Genomic DNA, 19,309 nt, shown 5'->3' with positions numbered 1-19,309 from the left:
TTGCTGTGTTTTCACCTAGAAAGATATTAGGACTCTTTATTTTAATTGGTATGCATTTTCTAAAGAATAATATATCTGTTAATAGTAATGGTTGCTATTAGTTATCTATTATATTTCACAAACATTTAATGAACATACAGATTAAAATTCAGAGACTGTTGAAAGGGATAGTATTAAGAACTCTTCTAAACAAACAAGCACAGATGGCAGCCTTCCTGTGAGCCCAAGGATGTTAGAGTAGATAACACAGACTCAGCTTGTCCTGCTTTTACAAGGCCTGCACAAGTTGGGACACTGTTTCTCAACACATGAACTAGCTGCTTCTCAAACACTGTTCATAGGGGACCAAGCTAAGATGCACTGCACTAAATTATATGTTGTAGTATACAGTTATCTGTAATAGATACCAGAGATCCATCTGACAGTCAAATATGTAGCTGTTTAGCTATTATACTCAGTGATTTAACTAACATATATAACTTTGTAGGTAAGACACCAAGGCCATTTATTTGTTGATGTTTTACAAATTGACATATGCATCCTGTGCTGGTCTGGAAAATGGTCCACAAGGATCAGTATCCCACCCGGTTTAACAAATAAAAATAAAACGAACTAAATAACTGTGACAGTCCTGGGAAGGAGCAGCAGAACAAAACGAACCGTTGGTTCGTACTGGGACCAGATGGATAGACAACCTAACAGAAAAAAAGAGACTGGGAAGGGTGACTGGGTGCATGTCTTTGAGGGACCATGTCTGAAAATCTATAATTCTGTGAAAATCTGTATCCCAGAAGAAAAATGGATGCTAGCTATCATTATAAAAAGGAATGCCTGAAACCACAAATAATAAATACAATACAATACAAAACTGGGCTTTTACAGAGTTCTGAGCCCACACTTCCATAAACACTGTACAGAATCTTCCAAGGAGCAAGGTCCCACATGGAGCGATTCCCTACTTCAGTTATCACAAATTGGAAGGTCTGAATAGACAGTATCTTCCCCCCAACACACAGATGGCACATGTTCTCACTCTCTCTCTACCAGCACAATGCCAAATAACTACCCTTCATTAAGAACCGCTGTGCATTTGTATCAAAGCCATGAGTAGTTGTCATTAAACAATTTTACACTTTAATAGTATGGAAACATCTCTCCCACCCTTGGAATTGACTTTAATTATACAATGGTTTCCAGTCCAAGCTATTCTCCAATAAAGGTAAGTGTGGTTCTGACATGGAAACGCACTCCACAGTTTTTCTCCCACCCTAGAACGTAAAGCTATAGTAGTATCTACCCCCTCCCCCAAAGTTTTGTTTAACGACATGCTCACTTTAAAAAACTCCTAGCATGAACTTTAAAGACAAGCAATGATCTGCCTGAGCCCAGCACTAAGCAAGCATGCATGGATGCATCCATCAATCAATCAATCAAGAACAGACTGTGTACAAATGGTACAATATTTTAATCAAACTTAACTGCTACTGCAGAACAACTGTCAAAATGTTATTTTGGGGTTACCTGTTTTCTCGGGAGGTGGGGCACAGAAAATAGAAACAAACAACTCACTGTTAACTATACATTACTAATATAAACAGTAACACTTATTTTACAGCCCATTTTCCTTTAGGTTTCTTAACAAAAGGACTTTCAGAAAATGCACGCATGCTGTCTTGAGATTCACCAGCACCGGTTTCTGGTCAGCTATACCCCCCCCCCCCCCCCAGCCTGATGGCCCTCTGCGAAAGATGAGCTACTCTCACACAAGGCAATCAATATTTGCATAAACAAACACATATTGTGAGTTTATATGTGTGTCGGACACGTCTGCAATATTTCAGGAATTAAAAATAAACAAGTAGTTTCTTTCACTAAAAAGATTAGCATATTTGATAATTTACAAGTAGATGGGCATTCTACACCCCAGATGTTAAGGAAAATAAAAACAGCAAAAGATAAAGGAAAAACAAAAAAGTTGAAAAACGTAAACTCAAAAGTAGTACCTTCAATAATTCACATTGCTTCCGGATATCAGAAAAAAGTTAATGGCACACATTTGTGTAATCAACTAACGTAAATATAGTGTAAGAAAAGATACGGACCAACAATGGAAGCAGAACTACTGTTCAACAGAAACAAAATATCCCAAGTAGCTAAATAAACAAACAAAAAAATTCAAAGTTGTAACAAGCTGAGAACTTCTGATAACACAAATATTTGAAAAAGACTGAATCTACAATTCAGAAAAGCATACAGCCATATATACATAGACACTGTTGGAAATCTTAAAACAAAGTCCGGTGCACAGTACAAATAAAGTGTGCAAACAGAACCACATGGACATCCAAATACTAAGGTACTAAGTCTGAGAGTAAGCCCTCTCAAATGGAAGCGCACGCCCACAAAACTTTAATTCACAGTGTTTCACTGTGCAGCACTTAATTAAGGTGGTATAACTTGCAGGTCGCCAAAACCGGTCACTCGCTGCAATACAACACCCAACTCACCACGTAAACTGTACAAGACAAAAAAAAAAAAAAAAAAAACAATGAACCTACTACCACCCACATCTGGTGCACAGCCTCCCAAACCAAACAAGAACTGCAACCGGTGCAAAATAGCATTCACCGGAACACTGCCTTACATCAACCTTCCACAATGTTTCAGCACTTTCTGCAAAGTACACTCACGTATTGACTCTACCAGCATACAGATATACATTTGTTCTGTATTTCATAGTCTTTCACTTACTTTTCCCTTGCCTGGCTATCAGAGGGAACAGTGGATCCCTTCCCTTTGGCATACATGCTTGTTTCTCTTTCCGAGTTCCCCCACTCAACACCTGTCAAAGAAAGGAGCCAGGAAAGCTCTCTATCTCCATAGCTACCCCCTTAGTTTTTACATCCCAAGCACTGGTCACAAATCAGGCACATTTTCTAATGGGGAACTTGAAACAGACAAGCTAGAGACTCTCTCCCCCCCTCCGGCTGTTCCAGGAATTTTAGCTCCCTCCCACCGTTGATTAGGCAAAAATCTTCTTAAAGGTGCAGACTACTATTTCAATTTAATTTGAGCTGCCTGGTGAAAAAAAGGAGTTCAGCACGAAATAGTAACAGCAGTAAAGTTTCTTCATTACTTCATCGGGGAAAAACAGACTGACACTGAATAAGGCAGGCTTTTCAAAATATGTAACGTATAATATGCATACCTCTCACATTATTATATAATGTTATTAGTTTTGGTATTGGACGGTCAGCTAGTGATAGGGAAATTTATTGTAAGGCAGGTAGCACTACATTGCAGTCATTTGCTTAAATATTGTAAGGCAACCCGTTAAACCAGATAGACCTCTATAAAAGGGGCAAGCTCTTGTCAGAGGAAAAGTGACTGTGTTGTTCTGGCCTCGTTGGAAGGAAGATGGAGACAGCCGCAAATTGACAAGAGAGATAACACATCGACCTTTATTAGCTGCGATTCTTGGTTCATAGCCTATGAACCTAAAGCACTTGCATTAATCACAGAATCCACAGCAGGAGGCCAAGTACACTGTCAAACCAAACTGTTTGGGGTGGGTGGGATACGTTAGGTGCCTGGACATTTTTCTTAGTGCGGTCCTCTGGCTTTGTCTGTCTTTCCTCGTGAAATTTCTCTATACAATGTTTCAAAAATATGGAACAAAGAAATACATGTTAGACATGTAAACACATACACATTAATATAGAAGCATAGGCGTTTCAGCAGAATTTTGTAAATGCGCTAATGTGAATTAAAAAATAAATAAAATTATATAACGAAGTCCATATTCTCCAGGCCAATGCACTATTTACTGGCACGCTGTGCGCGCGCAACACACACAGACCCCAGAGATACATGAATAAAAATCGAGCCCAAAAGTTAAAAGATTTTTAGAAACTTCCAGCTTTACTGAAAGGCTGGAAAACACTCGGGCAAAATTAGAACATGGTATGCTGCATGTGTTGTGAAATTAAATTCGTGGTTGAGTCATCGGTCTTTATAAATTGATTAACGCATGTATTAATCTATTCTAAAACTCAGTTTGGTATTTATTGTATTTGCTATTAACAATAACTATATACTTAAATTAAATTATATCTGAGTGAGTAGTTGCCCATGTTCGTTGACAGCAACCATTACTTAACTATGGGTTACAACTGCAATCATGTCTACTCCCCTAAACGGTCTTCCTTATTCTTAGTTATACAATGCCAATGTAAACGCTAGAGAACTGATTGGCAAGTCACACACATACACACACACGCCCGCAAATGATTACTAAATATAGACAATCGAGTATGGCAGCAAGTGACATTACGGTTCTCGATAACAAAGTGATGTTTACGTTCTTAATACTGCTGGTAAAATCTCTGCATCTCTTTAAATGCGCGAATGTTTTATATAAATAAATAAACATACACCATATACTTCTTGCTGGTTTGGACTAAGGCTGAAAAGGGTACTTACACCAGAATCAGCAAGTCAGTGTAATAAATAAATAAATCCATCAGCAGTTTTACTGTAGTTAATAACAACCTCATATATATATTTTCCCAAATGAAAATTAAAATCCACCACCCCCTCCCTCTTTCTCCCCCTCCATTGCAGCCCTTCACATATACTGTCTACTAACAAACAAATCACTACAATATAATCTCAACCTATTTATATTTCTCACCTAAATTCAGTGTAGCTTTATGTTCAGTTTTCCATATATCTCACTAGTAAGTCAAAGTGCAGAAGACCATATGCTCAGACCCGATCATACTTCACAAACTAGCCAACCTTCATTTTGGGGATAATGTACTCTGGTTCCAAAACAATGTAAACCACAGAACACTACAAGTATAGGTCAATAATAACCTTTCATCTCAAGCTGTTTTAGACACTGGCGTACCCCAAGGTTCATTCCTTTGCCTACTATTGTTCTCACTGTTCATAAATGACCTCAGACATTGTATGCAGATGATACAGTTTTACTAGAATCCAACAGAATGTATAACACCCTGCAAACCAAGCTTCAGTCAAATTACTTGCAACTCTGCAACTGGTCTATGGCAAACAGACTACTCTCCAGTACCAAAGTAATCTACGCTTATGATATTTTCAACAAATAGAAAATTACCAGCAATTCATCCACTCACCCTTAAAGACATGACAATTTATATTAGTCCTAATGTCACTGAACAAAAATATTTTCATTTATTGACCAGGTTAGTCCTACTGGGCTAGTAGCCTCTTTTCATAGGAGACCCAGGGTGGAATTTGGGAAATCTGGCCAGGGCATCAGGGAACTTCCCCTAATCCTTTCGATAGGTGCTGTGGGATCTTTTACATTTACCTGAGCTACCACCAACTCAAGCAGATGGCTCAGTTTAACATTTCATTCGAAGGACAACACACTCAGGAGTGAAGCACCCCCCCTTATGCTGTACTGCAGTATTGGTAATTGATCTACATGGTGTGGGAATAGAACACACAGTCATCTGCACCAAAGGCTAGTGTGCTACCTGTTGCTTCACTGACACTGCTACTTAGGACGTGTACTAGACCATTGCCTCAACTTTTAGGCTCATACTGATAAAATTACCACAAAGGTTTCATCCCAGATTAAACTATGTTACCACATCCCTCACCTTCTCACACCAATTGCCAGGAAGGCCATAGCCAGAAATCTATTACAAAACCTTAGTATAGCCTACCTCATTAGCCTTTCACTGCTTATAACACACAGGCTGCAATCTCTTTAAACTAGGATATGTACATTTTACAAACTTGGCTATCTACGGAAAACACCACTGAACTAAAATCATCTTAAAAATGTAGCTAGTTCTACCTGTTCTAAGGATGTAGGTTAATGTTCATATTCAGCAGCCCACAAACAACTGTAGAATTTCTACAAAGTGTAAATATTTTAAGTACTGCAACATGTAAATACAGTAAATACTGCACTAACATAACTGCACTGTGGCTATAGTCCATCTATACATATAAATATATAATCACACAATTACATTATTACTGTATTCCAGCTATCTACAAATGCACCTTACGTTTGATTATCTTTCTATTATCTTTAATTGTACCTTGCTATTTACTGTATGTGGCCCTCTGGGCCCAGGTCATGACTGAAAAGGGTCAATAGACCAATTCACAAACTTTGTTATCAAATAACAAACAAATAAATGTTACCATCTTTAGTGTATTGTATTCATGATTATATGCAATATTATTTTAAATCTAGAGCATCTTTAAACTATCCCATTGACTATATGTGCCACCTTACCAAATATATAACTTGTAATTGTTTATACTGTTTTAATTGACTAATACTATCAAACTTTAATATGGGACTTTCCTGGTCAGCAACGGAAAATACATTTAGAAATAAATACATACATACATGCATAGATATGTACATAAACAATTTTATATTATATTCTACACATCTGGTGTGTATGAATACTCTGTCAGCACTTGCTGAGTGAACAGCGTTTTATTTTCTAGAAAAATTGGCTTCTACTGTATGGTACAATGTTAATTCTGCTTAATTCTGTCATTTGGTTGCATTTTTTTTTTTGTGGAATACCCTAATGTTGGCAGCCTGTTGCAGTTAACATCAAGCAATGTAATATACTGTGTGCTGGTGTGAACAGCCCCTCCACAAAGATGGCAAAAATACTGATACCACCGTCAGGCCTGTTGCCATCCTTTCCCCTCTTTCTAAAATACTAGAGAAAACAATACAAGCACAACTCATGGCACACCTAACACTAAACAATCTCCTCTCCCCTACCCAACACAGCTTCCGCCCTGGCCCCAGCACCATGACTGCCCTTCTTTCCTTTCTTGGGACCATAAACCTCGAACGCGACTCAGGCAAGTTCATATCCACACTATTCCTAGATCTGTCAAAGGCCATTGACACCATCTCAAGCACCCTACTTATATCCCAACTCTCCACCTCTCTCCCACCACCATCACCTGGTTTTTCCAGCTACTTGTCCAACCGCCAATAAGCTGTCCAACGGAAAACTTCAACCTCCCCCTTCCTTCCCACACCCACAGGTGTCCCACAAGGTTCTGTTTTTGGCCCTCTTCTCTTCAACCTATTCATTAACAACTTTCACCAATCCATCCCAGACTCATCTATCATCCAATATGCAGATGACTCGACAATCATCTACGCAGCCTTCTCCCCCTCCGAGCTCCTAGCAAAAACCCAACTAGCCTTCTCCAAAACAGAAGCCTGGATGCAGTCTAACCATCTGGCACTAAATGCAAATAAAACCAAACTAATGTTTTTTTTTCCCTTACCAAAAACTCCATTGACAAATACATATTCACCATACAGAGCCAAAACAACACCCTCCTTGAAATCGTTCCCAACACCAAGCTTCTTGGCATCATTGATGAAGAACTAAAATGTGACACCCACATCCGCTCCACAATCAAGAAAACCCACCAAAAGTTAAGTCTCCTCTACAGGCACAACCACTTCCTAAGCCCCTCTACCTGTCAAACTCTTGCATCCACCTTCCTACTCCCCTCCCTTATTTATGGTGACCCTCTTTTCACCAATCTCCATCTTGGCCTTCAGTCCAAACTTGGATCCTGCTACCACAAGATCTCCAAATTTGCAACCAATTCAAAAAACTCATCCCACCACTGTCACTCCCTCCTCACCCTCAACTGGCTTGAACTACCCAACTATCTGAGTTACCTACAACTCGCCATTGCCCACAAGCTCATCTTTAAACCTGCCAACTGCCCAGCTCTCGCTACTTCCTTAAAACCTTACATTCCCAACCGCTCACTCAGATCCAAAAAACAAAATCTCCTTCAGGTCCACAAACCTGCATGACCTCCTGGCCACCTACTGCTGTCACCACTCCTTAGCTAAACAGTGGAACTCTCTCCCCACACACCTACGCAACCTACCTAACCATACAAATTTCAAATCTCAGCTACTCTCTCATCTTTCTTCCAAATGGGAATGCCCTTGCCACGCTCCAACGTACCCCCTCCCCTCATTCCACCTTGCACTGACTCATTCAACTACATCTACTATTACTTCATCCCACCCAAAACAATCCCTCTCTTGCCAAAAACTAATTTTCTCTCAAATATCTATTGTACTATACTCCCCAATCTCAAATATACTAATTACCCTCTCCATGCATAATATTTTCCTAACCTACTTATGGCTAGTAGCTATATATTTTGAAATGTTAAACCTATAATTGAGTTTATAACAAAAATATTCACTTTATGTAAATGTTGAAATTTCTGTATTGAATTATGTCTTTCATTTTTGTAACATTGTGACAAGCCAATTGCAAATATCATGGAGCTTATCTGTAAATGTTTAATTAGCTGTATGAACTATGTCCTTTTGTAACATGTGAAATGTAACTTGCAATTATTGTGGAGCTTTTCTCCCCGGGCTTCCACTGCAAACGGGCTCTTCTTGGCCCAGTGGACTTCCCCAGTTATCAAACTTAAATAAATAAAAGTCACAACAGTACCTTAGAATCCTTACCCAAACTTATTTAACCTACAAGTGTATTACCAAATATTATTAAAAGATCGTGTATGAGGTAAACAACTGCTACAGTGCTGTTAGTTCATAGGTATGTTGCACTAAGGCTATACCATTATGTAATTTTAGACCTAAGGCATGTTCTGTAAACCATCGCTATCTACCACTAATTAAGAAATATAAAGAATACAGCTATCAGATTAAAGAAAACTTAATTGCAGTTTTCAATTGTACAGTTATATGATGAAGTGATGTAAATGATCTTTTGTTACATTGTGGTTGTACACTTTAATTTTGTGCATTAGTCCTGGGTCATGGCTGAAATGGTTGAAATGGATGAGGTTGCTTACTGGATACAAAACAAGTTAATTAATGAATAAATAAATGTTGACATTTCGGAACTATCATTTTCCCTCAACAACACTTTTCAAGCCAAGGAACCTGTAGTGAATTAAATTATATTATACCCTGAGTAGTGGCAACTAGATTGTTTTATCTGTGACTTAAAAAAAGGACACACTCCGAAATGTAGAAAATACCACAAATAAAAATCACTGTTTCCTGACCTGAAAGATGAAATAGCAACTGTGCTGCATCCTTGCTAAGTCAAGGATTAAACTCATCAGCTAGTAAATAAACTCTTAAAAGAACACAATTTGTATAAAACGTAACCATAGGTTAGGCACAGTGGCTGTTTCCTGTAGTGCTGCTATGCTCAGAACAGTACTCAAGCATTTTAACAGAACACGTATTTTATGACATTCCTAAACGAGAGAGCATAATTATCAGTCTGCAGTGGCACAATCACATTTCATTACTGGTGTAAATCTATTCAACTAAAACAAACAAAATGCAACCAAAGGTTGTTTACCGTTTGTTTACACAGGAACTAGATAAATAGTTAGTTCATCTTTGAATTTTAGCACAGTACAGCTGACAAACAATACAAATGTGCACCAAATGGAACTTTAGGCATTGCTTCAAACAGATGACTGCTTTTTCATGAACATCATATACCAAGAAATGAATATTTTAAGATACGTCAAATAGATCAGACAATTATTCACCGTATAATAAAAATAACCCACTGAAGCTGTGCCTTGTAACTAAACTACATCAAGGACATGTAAATCTCCTCAAATCTCACACTCCCTTTTGGGTTTATGGTCTGATATGATGTTTTCTCTTTAATTAATTAATTAATTAATTAATTAATTAATTAATTAATTAATTTTACATTTGATGACCGGGAATGTCTGACTGAGCCAAGACCGTTTTTCAGCAGAGGCCCGGGGGGAAAAGCTCCAGTACATACAAGTATAACATTAAGTACATTAGTATAGATTTTATACAAGTCGAATACAGCTAAATCTTATACAGATAACAATTGGTTGTACATATATTAGTTAAGCAGAAAGGAATATAAAGTACAAAAATCAGCGGTTTTTTTTGTTTTGTTTTTTTAATCAAATCAGAGCAGTAGTTATGTGACTATTACAGAGAGAAGTACATAGACTGAGGAAAAGTTGAGAATGGAAAGTTTTCAAGGACAGTTTGAGCACTGGCAGATCCATTTCTTATTGAAATATTCCTTTAGTGTTAATTTAAACTGTTTGGGATGTACCTGTGTTCGAATCTCGAGGGGAAGTTTGTTCCATTCAATAGAGGGGCGGTAGCTATATACGTTTTGTCCTGCTTTAGATTTGGGCTTGCAGATTTTTAGAAGGTCTTGGGAACAGCTACGGATGTTTCTTGTAGGAACATAGTGGGAGATGATACAGTTTAAGACTGGACAGAAAGATGGCTATAGGATTGAGTGCATGGTTTGGAGCTGAGAGAGAAGGAGGAGTTGGGGCAGTTTGAGCCAGTTTAAGTATCTTAGTGAGAGACAGTGGTGAGATCTGTAGGGTTGTTGGGTTGCAAATCTAGCTGCTTTGTGATATGTAGTCTGAAGTCTAGCAAGGCGAGAGGAGTTGAGGTTAGTAAGAATTTGAGAGCAGTATGTTAAGCAGGGAAGAAGATAGGCATGAGTGAGGGCTATTCTGGCTTCCTGAGTAAGAAATTTGTTACTTCTATATTGCAGACCGAGCTTAAGGTGGGTTTTCCTGATACTATTATTTATGTGGAGATCAAATTTTAGTTGGTCATCGATTGTAATACCAAGGAGTTTTGAGCTTGATTCGGCTACAATTGGTGTCTTATTGAGTGACTAGATAGCGAAGGAGGTCTTGATGTGGTTAGCTGTTTTAGGGAGGAAGAGTAGGAGTTTTCTTTTTTTAGGGTTTAGGATGAGTTGGTTGTTGGAGAGCCATGTTTCTACAGAGTTAAAGGATGACTGGGTAGCTGTTAAGTGCTCTGAGTGAGAGTTATTTATAGTTATAACTGTAGAGTCATCAGCATATTGTATAATAGAGGAGTGTGGGCAGGAGGTATAGAGCAAGTTTGCGAAGATGTTGAAAAGTAATGGCCCTAAAATGGATTCTTGAGGGACTCCCATTTGTATTTGTAGTGGAGTTGATAGAGCCGTATCCCATTTTACATATTGGAATCTCTCTCTAAGATAGCTTTCAAACCATGTCACTGTATCAGGAGAGAAACTGAGGTTGGATAGTTTGTTTAGTAGTAGAGAGTGAGAGACAGTATCAAAGGTCTTAGAGAGGTCAAGGAAGAGACAGGAGATAAGTTTATGGTCATCTCTGGCCAAGAAAATAGTATTAAGAAAGGATAGGAGTGCCGTATATGTACTATGCTTTGGTCAAAAACCAGGTTGAGTAGGTGTAAGTAGGTTTTCCTGTGAGAGATGATCCATGACTTGAGTATTAATGCACTTTTCAAGAACTTTAAATAGAGGGGAGAGGATGGCAATAGGCCTAAAGTTAGAGATTTCAGTGGAGGTACCTCCTTTGTGGATAGGTATGGTATAGAAGTGTTTCCAGATGGAAGGTACTTTAGATTCTAAGATGGAGCGGTTTATGAGGATAGAGATAGGATAGGCAAGTGAATGGGCAGCTGACTGGAGAAAGTAGGGTGGGATGTTATCTGCAGATACAGAGCAGGGTTTAACTTTGGAGAGTAAGGTATGAATGTGGGTTGTGGGGATGGGCTTGAGAGAAAAGATTTTAGAAGGAGTTGTTGTAGAAGAGAAAGCTGAGTTTGTGGGGTTCTTTGTATTGGAGCTATTTGAGTTAAAGAGATTGGATATTGATTCAACAAAGTAAGTGTTGAAGATGTTTGCTGTGTCTACTGGTGTCTTTTTTGGGGTAGGGTTGGGTGAGGTAGGGTTTCCCGGATGGAGCATTTGATTGATTGTGTGCCAGAATTTTTTTGGGTCTGATTTCGGTGTTGAAGGGGGTTATAGTAGAATTCTTTTTTGTCTTTGTTGATTAGTCTTTTGACCAGGTTTCTTTGTTCTTTGTATCTTTGTAAATCATAGGGATTTTTTGTTTGAAGCCATTTTTTCCAGGATTTATCTCTGTAGACTTCATGAGAGTTCTTGTGTTTTTTGTTAGCCAAGGAGATGTTTTAGCCTTTGTCCTGATTTTACGAGGTGGGGCTAGTGAGTTAACGGTATCCAGAAAAGTAGAGTTGAAAGCAATGACAGCCTCATCTAAAGGAAGCTGAGTGAGGAAGTCCCAGTTTACTCTAGATATTAGAGTGTTATAAGTTTCCAGGTTAAAATTGGAGAGATTATGCCTGGTAAAAAATTTGCGTGTGGTTTTGGGAGGTGACTAATATATCTTAGCACTTTTATAGGTGAGTGGACACTCAGAGAATCAGGAAGAGTTTCAGGATTGTGATATTTGGATGGAGCTAAGAACAGTATCCAATCTATGAGGGTATTTGTAGTGTGGGTGTTGTTAGAGTGTGTTGGCTTAGTAATTAGCTGGGTAAATCCATATAGATTAATATTGTGTGTGGATCCAGGGTTATTAAGGGTTAGCCAATTGCTGTTCATGTCACCAAGGAGGATTGTTTCATTTGGGATATTCAGGGAAAAATAGGAGAGAATGTTTTCCAGTATTGGAATATTATCACCTGGTGGAATGTAGGTGGCTACTATAGTGATTGTAGTGTAGTTGTTTAGTTTAAGGTTAACTGCCAGTATTTTTGCTGGGGAGAAAGATGGCTTTGGATTTGTGATAAGAGAAATAGTGAGATTACTAGAATAGACTATGGCAACTCCCCCACCCTTTTTGTTCATTCGGTCTAGGCGAATCATGTTATAGCCGGGGGGAGGATATCTTTATCTAGGTTGTGTGGTTTAATCCAGGTTTCTGTTACCGCAATGACATCAGGGGTATGATTTGCTATCCAAGCATGGAACTGACTAAGTTTGTTGAGAATGCTTCTGGTATTAATAGAATAGAAGGAGATTTGTTTTAGGGGAGTAGTTAGAGGAGCTGAGGTGGGAGGGATGTTTAGACTAGAGGTAAGGTTTGGGTTTTGACCTGGGTTTGGATAAATATCACCTGCTATAAGTATAGTGGTAGGGAAACTTTTGGATTTTGGTATGAGTGGGTAGTATCTAATAAGCTTTGTCTTGGTTTTTTTTGGAGTTAGGGAGTAAGAAGGGGGTATTTTTATTTTAGGGACTAGAATGTTTAAGGGTAGGAAAGAGGGAGAGATGATGAAGTAAATTTTTGAGTTAGGTTGATCATTTGGGAGTGGGTTGGTGGGGTGTTTATGGAAGGAGGGTAATGGTGCATGGGGTGCAGTGAGATGATGTAAGAAGATTAGTTGAAATAGTAGAAGGTTGGTGAGCATTAAGGTATACATAGTGGGAGATCAGATATAGGAAAGAGTATAGAATGGAGTTTGATTGAGGAAAGGGGGAAAAAGTAGGTGTGGTGGAAGTGAGAGGGGGTAGAGGTAGGTTTACGAGGTGGCTGTGTACAAGAGGGTGGTGCATATAGGGTTTAGTTAATGAATGAGGTGGAAGAGGGTGAGAGTTGGGGAAAAGAAAGTATGATAGTAGGATGGTGCGGTGTAGGAGTGGGAGTGGTCTAAAAGTGAGGGAGATCTGATTGGTAGTTGTATGAGGGGATGTGTGTATTTCTGCAATAAGTATAGGAGCACTGGGGGCGGGTGGAATCTGGAGGCAGGGAGGGGAGCGGAGTGAACCCGTAGGGCGAACGGAGAGGGGTGCAGCAGAAAAAGTATCAGAAAAAAGTATCAGCAGCTGTAGTACAATACTATGGTAAGTGGGTAATTTAATGAAAAACTGTGAATATGTAAACCCCTAAGTATATTACTTAACACCGACCCAAAACCAGGGTCCCAAAAACTTATAATTTGGTTCCTATACCTGTGTATAATACCTAGCAACTAAAATTACTGCCTCAATATAAGATATAAAATATATCCTACCAACACAATCCTACCAACACCAAGTCAAAAAACAAAGACTGGCCCAATGGAGGTAAAGCTAGATTGGTGAATGGCTGAACCAAAGTTCTGGACTGAATGTTAAAGCCCAAATGTTGAACACTTATTGCACCCTTTGTTAAGTCATTTGAAAGTTCCAAACCCCCAAGCCAGATCTTTTAAACAAACAACACAAAAGTAAAAAAATATTAGCACATTACAATCACCCAATCTACATAGCAGCAAGTCCACATCGTTTTGCCAAACCCGTTTCAAGTTCTTAGGCTAAAAAGAGAAATAATATCTCTTCAATGTTCGAAAGACCACAAGCCGGAGTTCACAAATGTCCAACCAGATACAAAATTTGTATGAAACGCCAGTCCAAACTGGTTATAGAATAGGGCGCCCAAACAAATAATGCAGTATCCAACCACCAGTATTATTCGTCCAAACAATTATCGCTGACAACTCTCTTCACAAAGTTATTCAGACCCCAAAAAATATATGTATGGAAGCAAATCTAGTACCTGGTGAAGAGCCATGACAGGACCCTCTTTCCATAGAAATAAAGCGTATTCCCAACCTTGCAAAGGTCTACGTGACCCTGAAATGCTTCCGATATATCAGTTGTAGAAAATGGCACCCACTGTTGTCTGTTCAAACTGTCGTAGCTAACAACTTTCTTCAATAAAGACAGTCAGGCCCAAAGAGATACATAAATCCAATATTAGGTATGGAACTAGTGCAGGACCCTTCTACTATGAAAATAAAACTATTGCCAACTTTACAAAGTTTGCAAATCCAGTACCTGGTAAAGAGCCATGACAGGACCCTCTTTCGATAGAACTAAAGGTATTCCCGACCTTGCAAATGTGTACACGACCCTGAAATCCTTCCGATATATCAGTTGTAGAAAATGGTGCCCAATGTTGTCCGTTCAAACTGTCGTAACTAACAACTTTCTCCAATAAAGACAATACAAAAAGGAACGAATTACACAAAATGTTATTATGAACTGGCTCAATACAATGTAATTACAGTCTAAACCAAGATGCTAAGATGGAATTATCACACTATACAATTATCAAGATTCAAACCCTTTCAAATCCAGTTCAAAAGCAACTAAATAATAATCACCATAACATTTCAAAATGGTGATTTCACAAAAATGATAATGGCATCAGCCTGCATATATAGCTAAATCCTCAAAATATTAACAGTCAGCTGTTGTAGCATACTAATGTACATAACTAGGTATATATATATAATTCTTAATTATAATTGCAAGTCTACATATGCATAATATTGTTATCCCAAAATATTGTCTATTAACAGACAATCTTGTATAATAACAAATCCATTTCAGTAACAATATATCATGTCTCAACCACTACAGTTATTAGTTATGAAATTTCATCCTCAATATAGTTCTAAATTTTGAAGATTCAGTACTTCCACACCATTAGTTAAGATTATACACCAACAGTCTATCCACACTGAACTTCATTTAATATTAATGGCCATTGATAATAAGAAATGACAGTAACAACAAATGTTGACTTCAGTGCTAAAACAAATACAATGATTAAAGATTAATGAGTTTTCCATTTGTTTATGTATTTATTATTTTTAGTTAATTGAATAGGCTGGTCCAATCAATAAACCTTTTCAGCCATGAGCAGGCTTGTTGTCCCTTTTCATAACTGTCTGATTTATGATACATAAATCAAACCTCTTAGCTGAGCGTTAACTAACATGATCACAACATTCTTGTCGCTCATCCTATGTTATGATTAAAGACGAACAGGTGGGGTAGTTTATTTATATGCTTTATTACATAGAAACACATCAGGTTGGATAGCAGTGGCATAAAATATAAATGAACTGATTAACTGACAGATCATTACATACATGCATGCTTACATCTCAACAGCTCTCTACAAAATGGCAGTGTATCTTGCACATGCTCAGTATTTATACACATGTGCAAGCCCAAGAAAAGCTTCTTAAAGGTATACATACATACTGATCTACATCCTCCCTCTTTAGTGAATTGCCCACAATTAAATGACATTTGAGAAAAAAGACATGCAATTATATAGACATTAAGAAATAAACACAACATTCATGTCCAAGTTGCCATGTATCTAGAACATGGTCTGGAAATGTGACCTGATCTAGTGATGTAGCAGTTAGGACTGGGTTTAGCAACAGGGATGGTCATTGGTGAACAATTTGTTTCAGAAGCTTCAGGGATCTTCTCAGGAACAGGAATATTTGCTGGAATGTCCTTTGGAACTGGAACACTGGATAACTCACTCTGAGAGCTAGAGTCTTTTTCACAGGCATAGCTCTCAACTGTACAGATTTTCACAGAATGTCCAGAATTTTGCCTCATATTTTTGGTCTGTTGCTCCTAAAATTATGGTTTTCTGGCAAATCATTGGCAAAGCGTTGAGAATTGAAGTAAAAAAATAACGACAAGCATTTGTGTTTCAGACTTCATACCCTTTAGAAAATGCATGCTAGTGCAAAACCTGTTATTCTATCAACTTTCCATGTTTGTAAGAGATATATTTAAAAACTGTCCTTATTTTTAAGCCTTTGTCCCCCCATTATTTATGGCTTTGTCCAGATTTCTTGCTGTAAAAGGTTGAGAGGTATGTTCACAGGCAAGATGCTACAATACAAGGTCGGACACTGGTACCAAGTGTTTCCAATTCCGCATAAATTCTACTCCTTGTGATTCCACAATGTACGATCTCAGCTCTGGAGATGCACTTTTCATAACTCCAATCCGATCAAAACCTTTGGAAGTCTGCATCCTCACTATCTCCCCATCTCATAATGGATTGAGCAGTTTGCTGGACTTATCATAACGGGACTTCTGGGACAAACCCCTTTTCATGAGTTGAGCTCTCACTGCTTTGTTGTTCTTAGCACAGGGAACCAACAAATTGCTACTAATCGGTAGTGTAGTTCTGGTTTGTCTCTACAAAAGCCTTTGTGCAGGTGAAACAAGATGTTTATCACGAGGAATATTTCTGAGATTCAGGTGATTCAGAAAAACATTGCTATTGTCACATTTCAACTTCTCTAATTGTTTCGCACTTTGAACTCCACGTTCTGCCAAATCATTTGACTGTGGGTACTCAGGGCTACTTGTAACATGAGTAAAGTCCCACTCTTCAGCAAATCTCTTGAACTGCTGGCTTGTAAACTGTGTGCCATTGTTAGAAATAACATTGTGTGGACTACCATGGACTGCCAAATGATAAGAGTCTACTAACACCAAGTAATGTTGACCATTCCATTCAAAAATGTCTGTAGCTACTGTCAACCAAGGTAGTTCAGGAATCTGGTTTAGCTGAAATGGTTCTTTCTGTTGATATGGCATAGTACTGTTACATACAGAACAAGATGAAAGTATTCTCTCAATATCCTTTGACATAAGGTCAAAATACTAGTCCTCTCACCCTTCTTTTGGTAGGATCAGTTCCTGGGTGGCCACGATGCAAGATGGTAATATACTCTTGTTGCAAGGTTTTTGGATCAATCACTTTTGGACCCTTCATGATGATACCATTGGTAAACAAAATCTCATCTCTGTAAGGAAAATAAGGTTGCAGCTCTACTGGTAAACAAGATTGCTTTGATGGCTATCCTTGACTGATAAAGTGGTTGAGCTTCTGAAAAATTGGATCTGAGGCTGCATGACTTCTAAGTTCATCAAGACATGTGGAAGAAAATGTTCTCACTTCCATGACTTCAAAATCAAGTTTCTGGATAATGTATCAGTAAGATAAAGAAGTTTGCCTTTTGTGTAGACAAGATTGAGATTATACTTTTGCAATTTCAACATCATGCATTGCAATCTGGCAGGAGCTGTATGCATAGGCTTTCTCAAAATAGTGACTAGAGATTGGTGATCTGTTTCATTCTGGATAGGTCGGCCAAAAATATTATCATGGAACTTCAAACATGCAAAGACAATTGCCAAAAGCTCTTTCTCAATCTGTGCATACTGCATTTTGGTTTGGGTTAGAGTTCTGGGTGCATAGGCTACTGGTCTCCACTCTTGAAGAATGACTGCACCAAGACCAAATTTCAAAGCATCACAAGAAAGAGTAACTCATTTGTGAATATCATAGTATCTGAGAGTTGGTGGACTGGCAATTCTATTTCAGGACATCAAATGCTCTTTAGTGTTGGTCTAACCAGAACCAGAATACATCTTTGCATGTCAACTCTTTGAGCAATGCTGAAAGCCAACTCAAGTCTGGAATGGACTTGCCTAAGTAATTAACCATGCCAAGAAAACGTTGTAGGGCTTGAACATTGTCTGGAGCTGGCATCTCAAGAATTGCTGTTTGCTTGGAAGGATCTGGTCGTAAGCCTGAACTGGTAACAAATTGCCAACATAAATAACTTCTCATAGCCTGAATTTGTACTTCTGAGGATACAGATTAAGATTCACTTCATGTGCTCTTTGTAGTACTTTCTTGAGGTTTCTGTCATGCTCAACTTCACCATTACCTCCTACTAGAATATCATCAACTATAATAGCACACAGATAACCAGAAAAATTTGTTCTGTGGCACACTGAAGACTTCACTGGCAGAATTTATCCCAAATAGCATTCTCAAAAATCTGTACCTGCCAAACAGAGTACTGAAAGTGGTTAGCAATGAAGATTTTTGGTCAAACAAAATTTGCCAAAATGAACTCTTTGCATCTAAGACAGAAAAAACAGTGGCATTTGGCATAAGAGCAGTGACTTCTTTGACTGTTCGCATTGGATGATGAGGTCTTTTCAGTGCTTAGTTCAAATCTCATGGCTCAATACATATTCTGATATCATCTGAGCTTTTCTTATGAGCTACCATCATGGAAGTTAACCATTTAGTCAGTTTTTCAACTGGACAAATCGCACCTTACTGCACCATTTTATCTAGCTCAGCTTTGACTCTGTGCTGCATAGTTACTGGAACTTTCTGGGCTGGTCTGACAACTGGGTTGATTCCAAGGTCTACCTTCATGGAGTACACAACTGGTAGTTTGCCTAGTTTGTCTTCAAAAAGATCATCATAGCTAGAGAAAATAGAATGGGTGAAATTGAACAGTGGTCTTTTAAGCTTACACAGTGGACTTCTTTATTAAATGAAAGCAGTCCCATTTTCAAACTGTCTCTGAGGCCTAATAATAACTGTATGTGCCTTCTGACCATGTAAAATTGCAAGTCATGGCTGTTCCCAGCAGAGGAACATGAAAGCACTACTGAACTTTCAGTTTGAATTTCTTCACCACCATAAGCAACAAGCTTTGCACACTTTGCCAAATCAAACTTCTCACCAGCACATACTCTAGCAAATGTTTCTGATGACATAG

At 38.3% G+C, this 19,309-nt stretch overlaps 1 protein-coding gene across 2 annotated transcripts in view; it reads right to left on the bottom strand.

Annotated features, from left to right (window-relative positions):
• SSBP4 (single stranded DNA binding protein 4) overlaps positions 1-2,956 on the bottom strand; it is a 1,807,268-nt gene extending 1,804,312 nt beyond the window's left edge. The window contains exon 1 of one of the 2 annotated variants that reach the window (XM_044053843.1): positions 2,752-2,956. In XM_044053843.1, coding sequence (XP_043909778.1) covers positions 2,752-2,807 — 56 coding nt within the window. In that variant the 5' untranslated portion in view covers positions 2,808-2,956. The remainder of the gene's footprint in view (positions 1-2,751) is intronic. The other variant, XM_044053842.1, reaches the window with a different exon arrangement.
• Positions 2,957-19,309: the final 16,353 nt, after the last annotated feature.

Source organism: Protopterus annectens, chromosome 13.part0 (genome assembly GCF_019279795.1).
Source record: "Protopterus annectens isolate FY-2018-M chromosome 13.part0, PAN1.0, whole genome shotgun sequence".
In the NCBI taxonomy this organism is placed as follows: Eukaryota; Metazoa; Chordata; order Ceratodontiformes; family Protopteridae; genus Protopterus; species Protopterus annectens.
The sequence above is the reverse complement of the archived record's forward strand: the minus strand, read 5'-3'. Positions and strand labels throughout refer to the sequence as shown.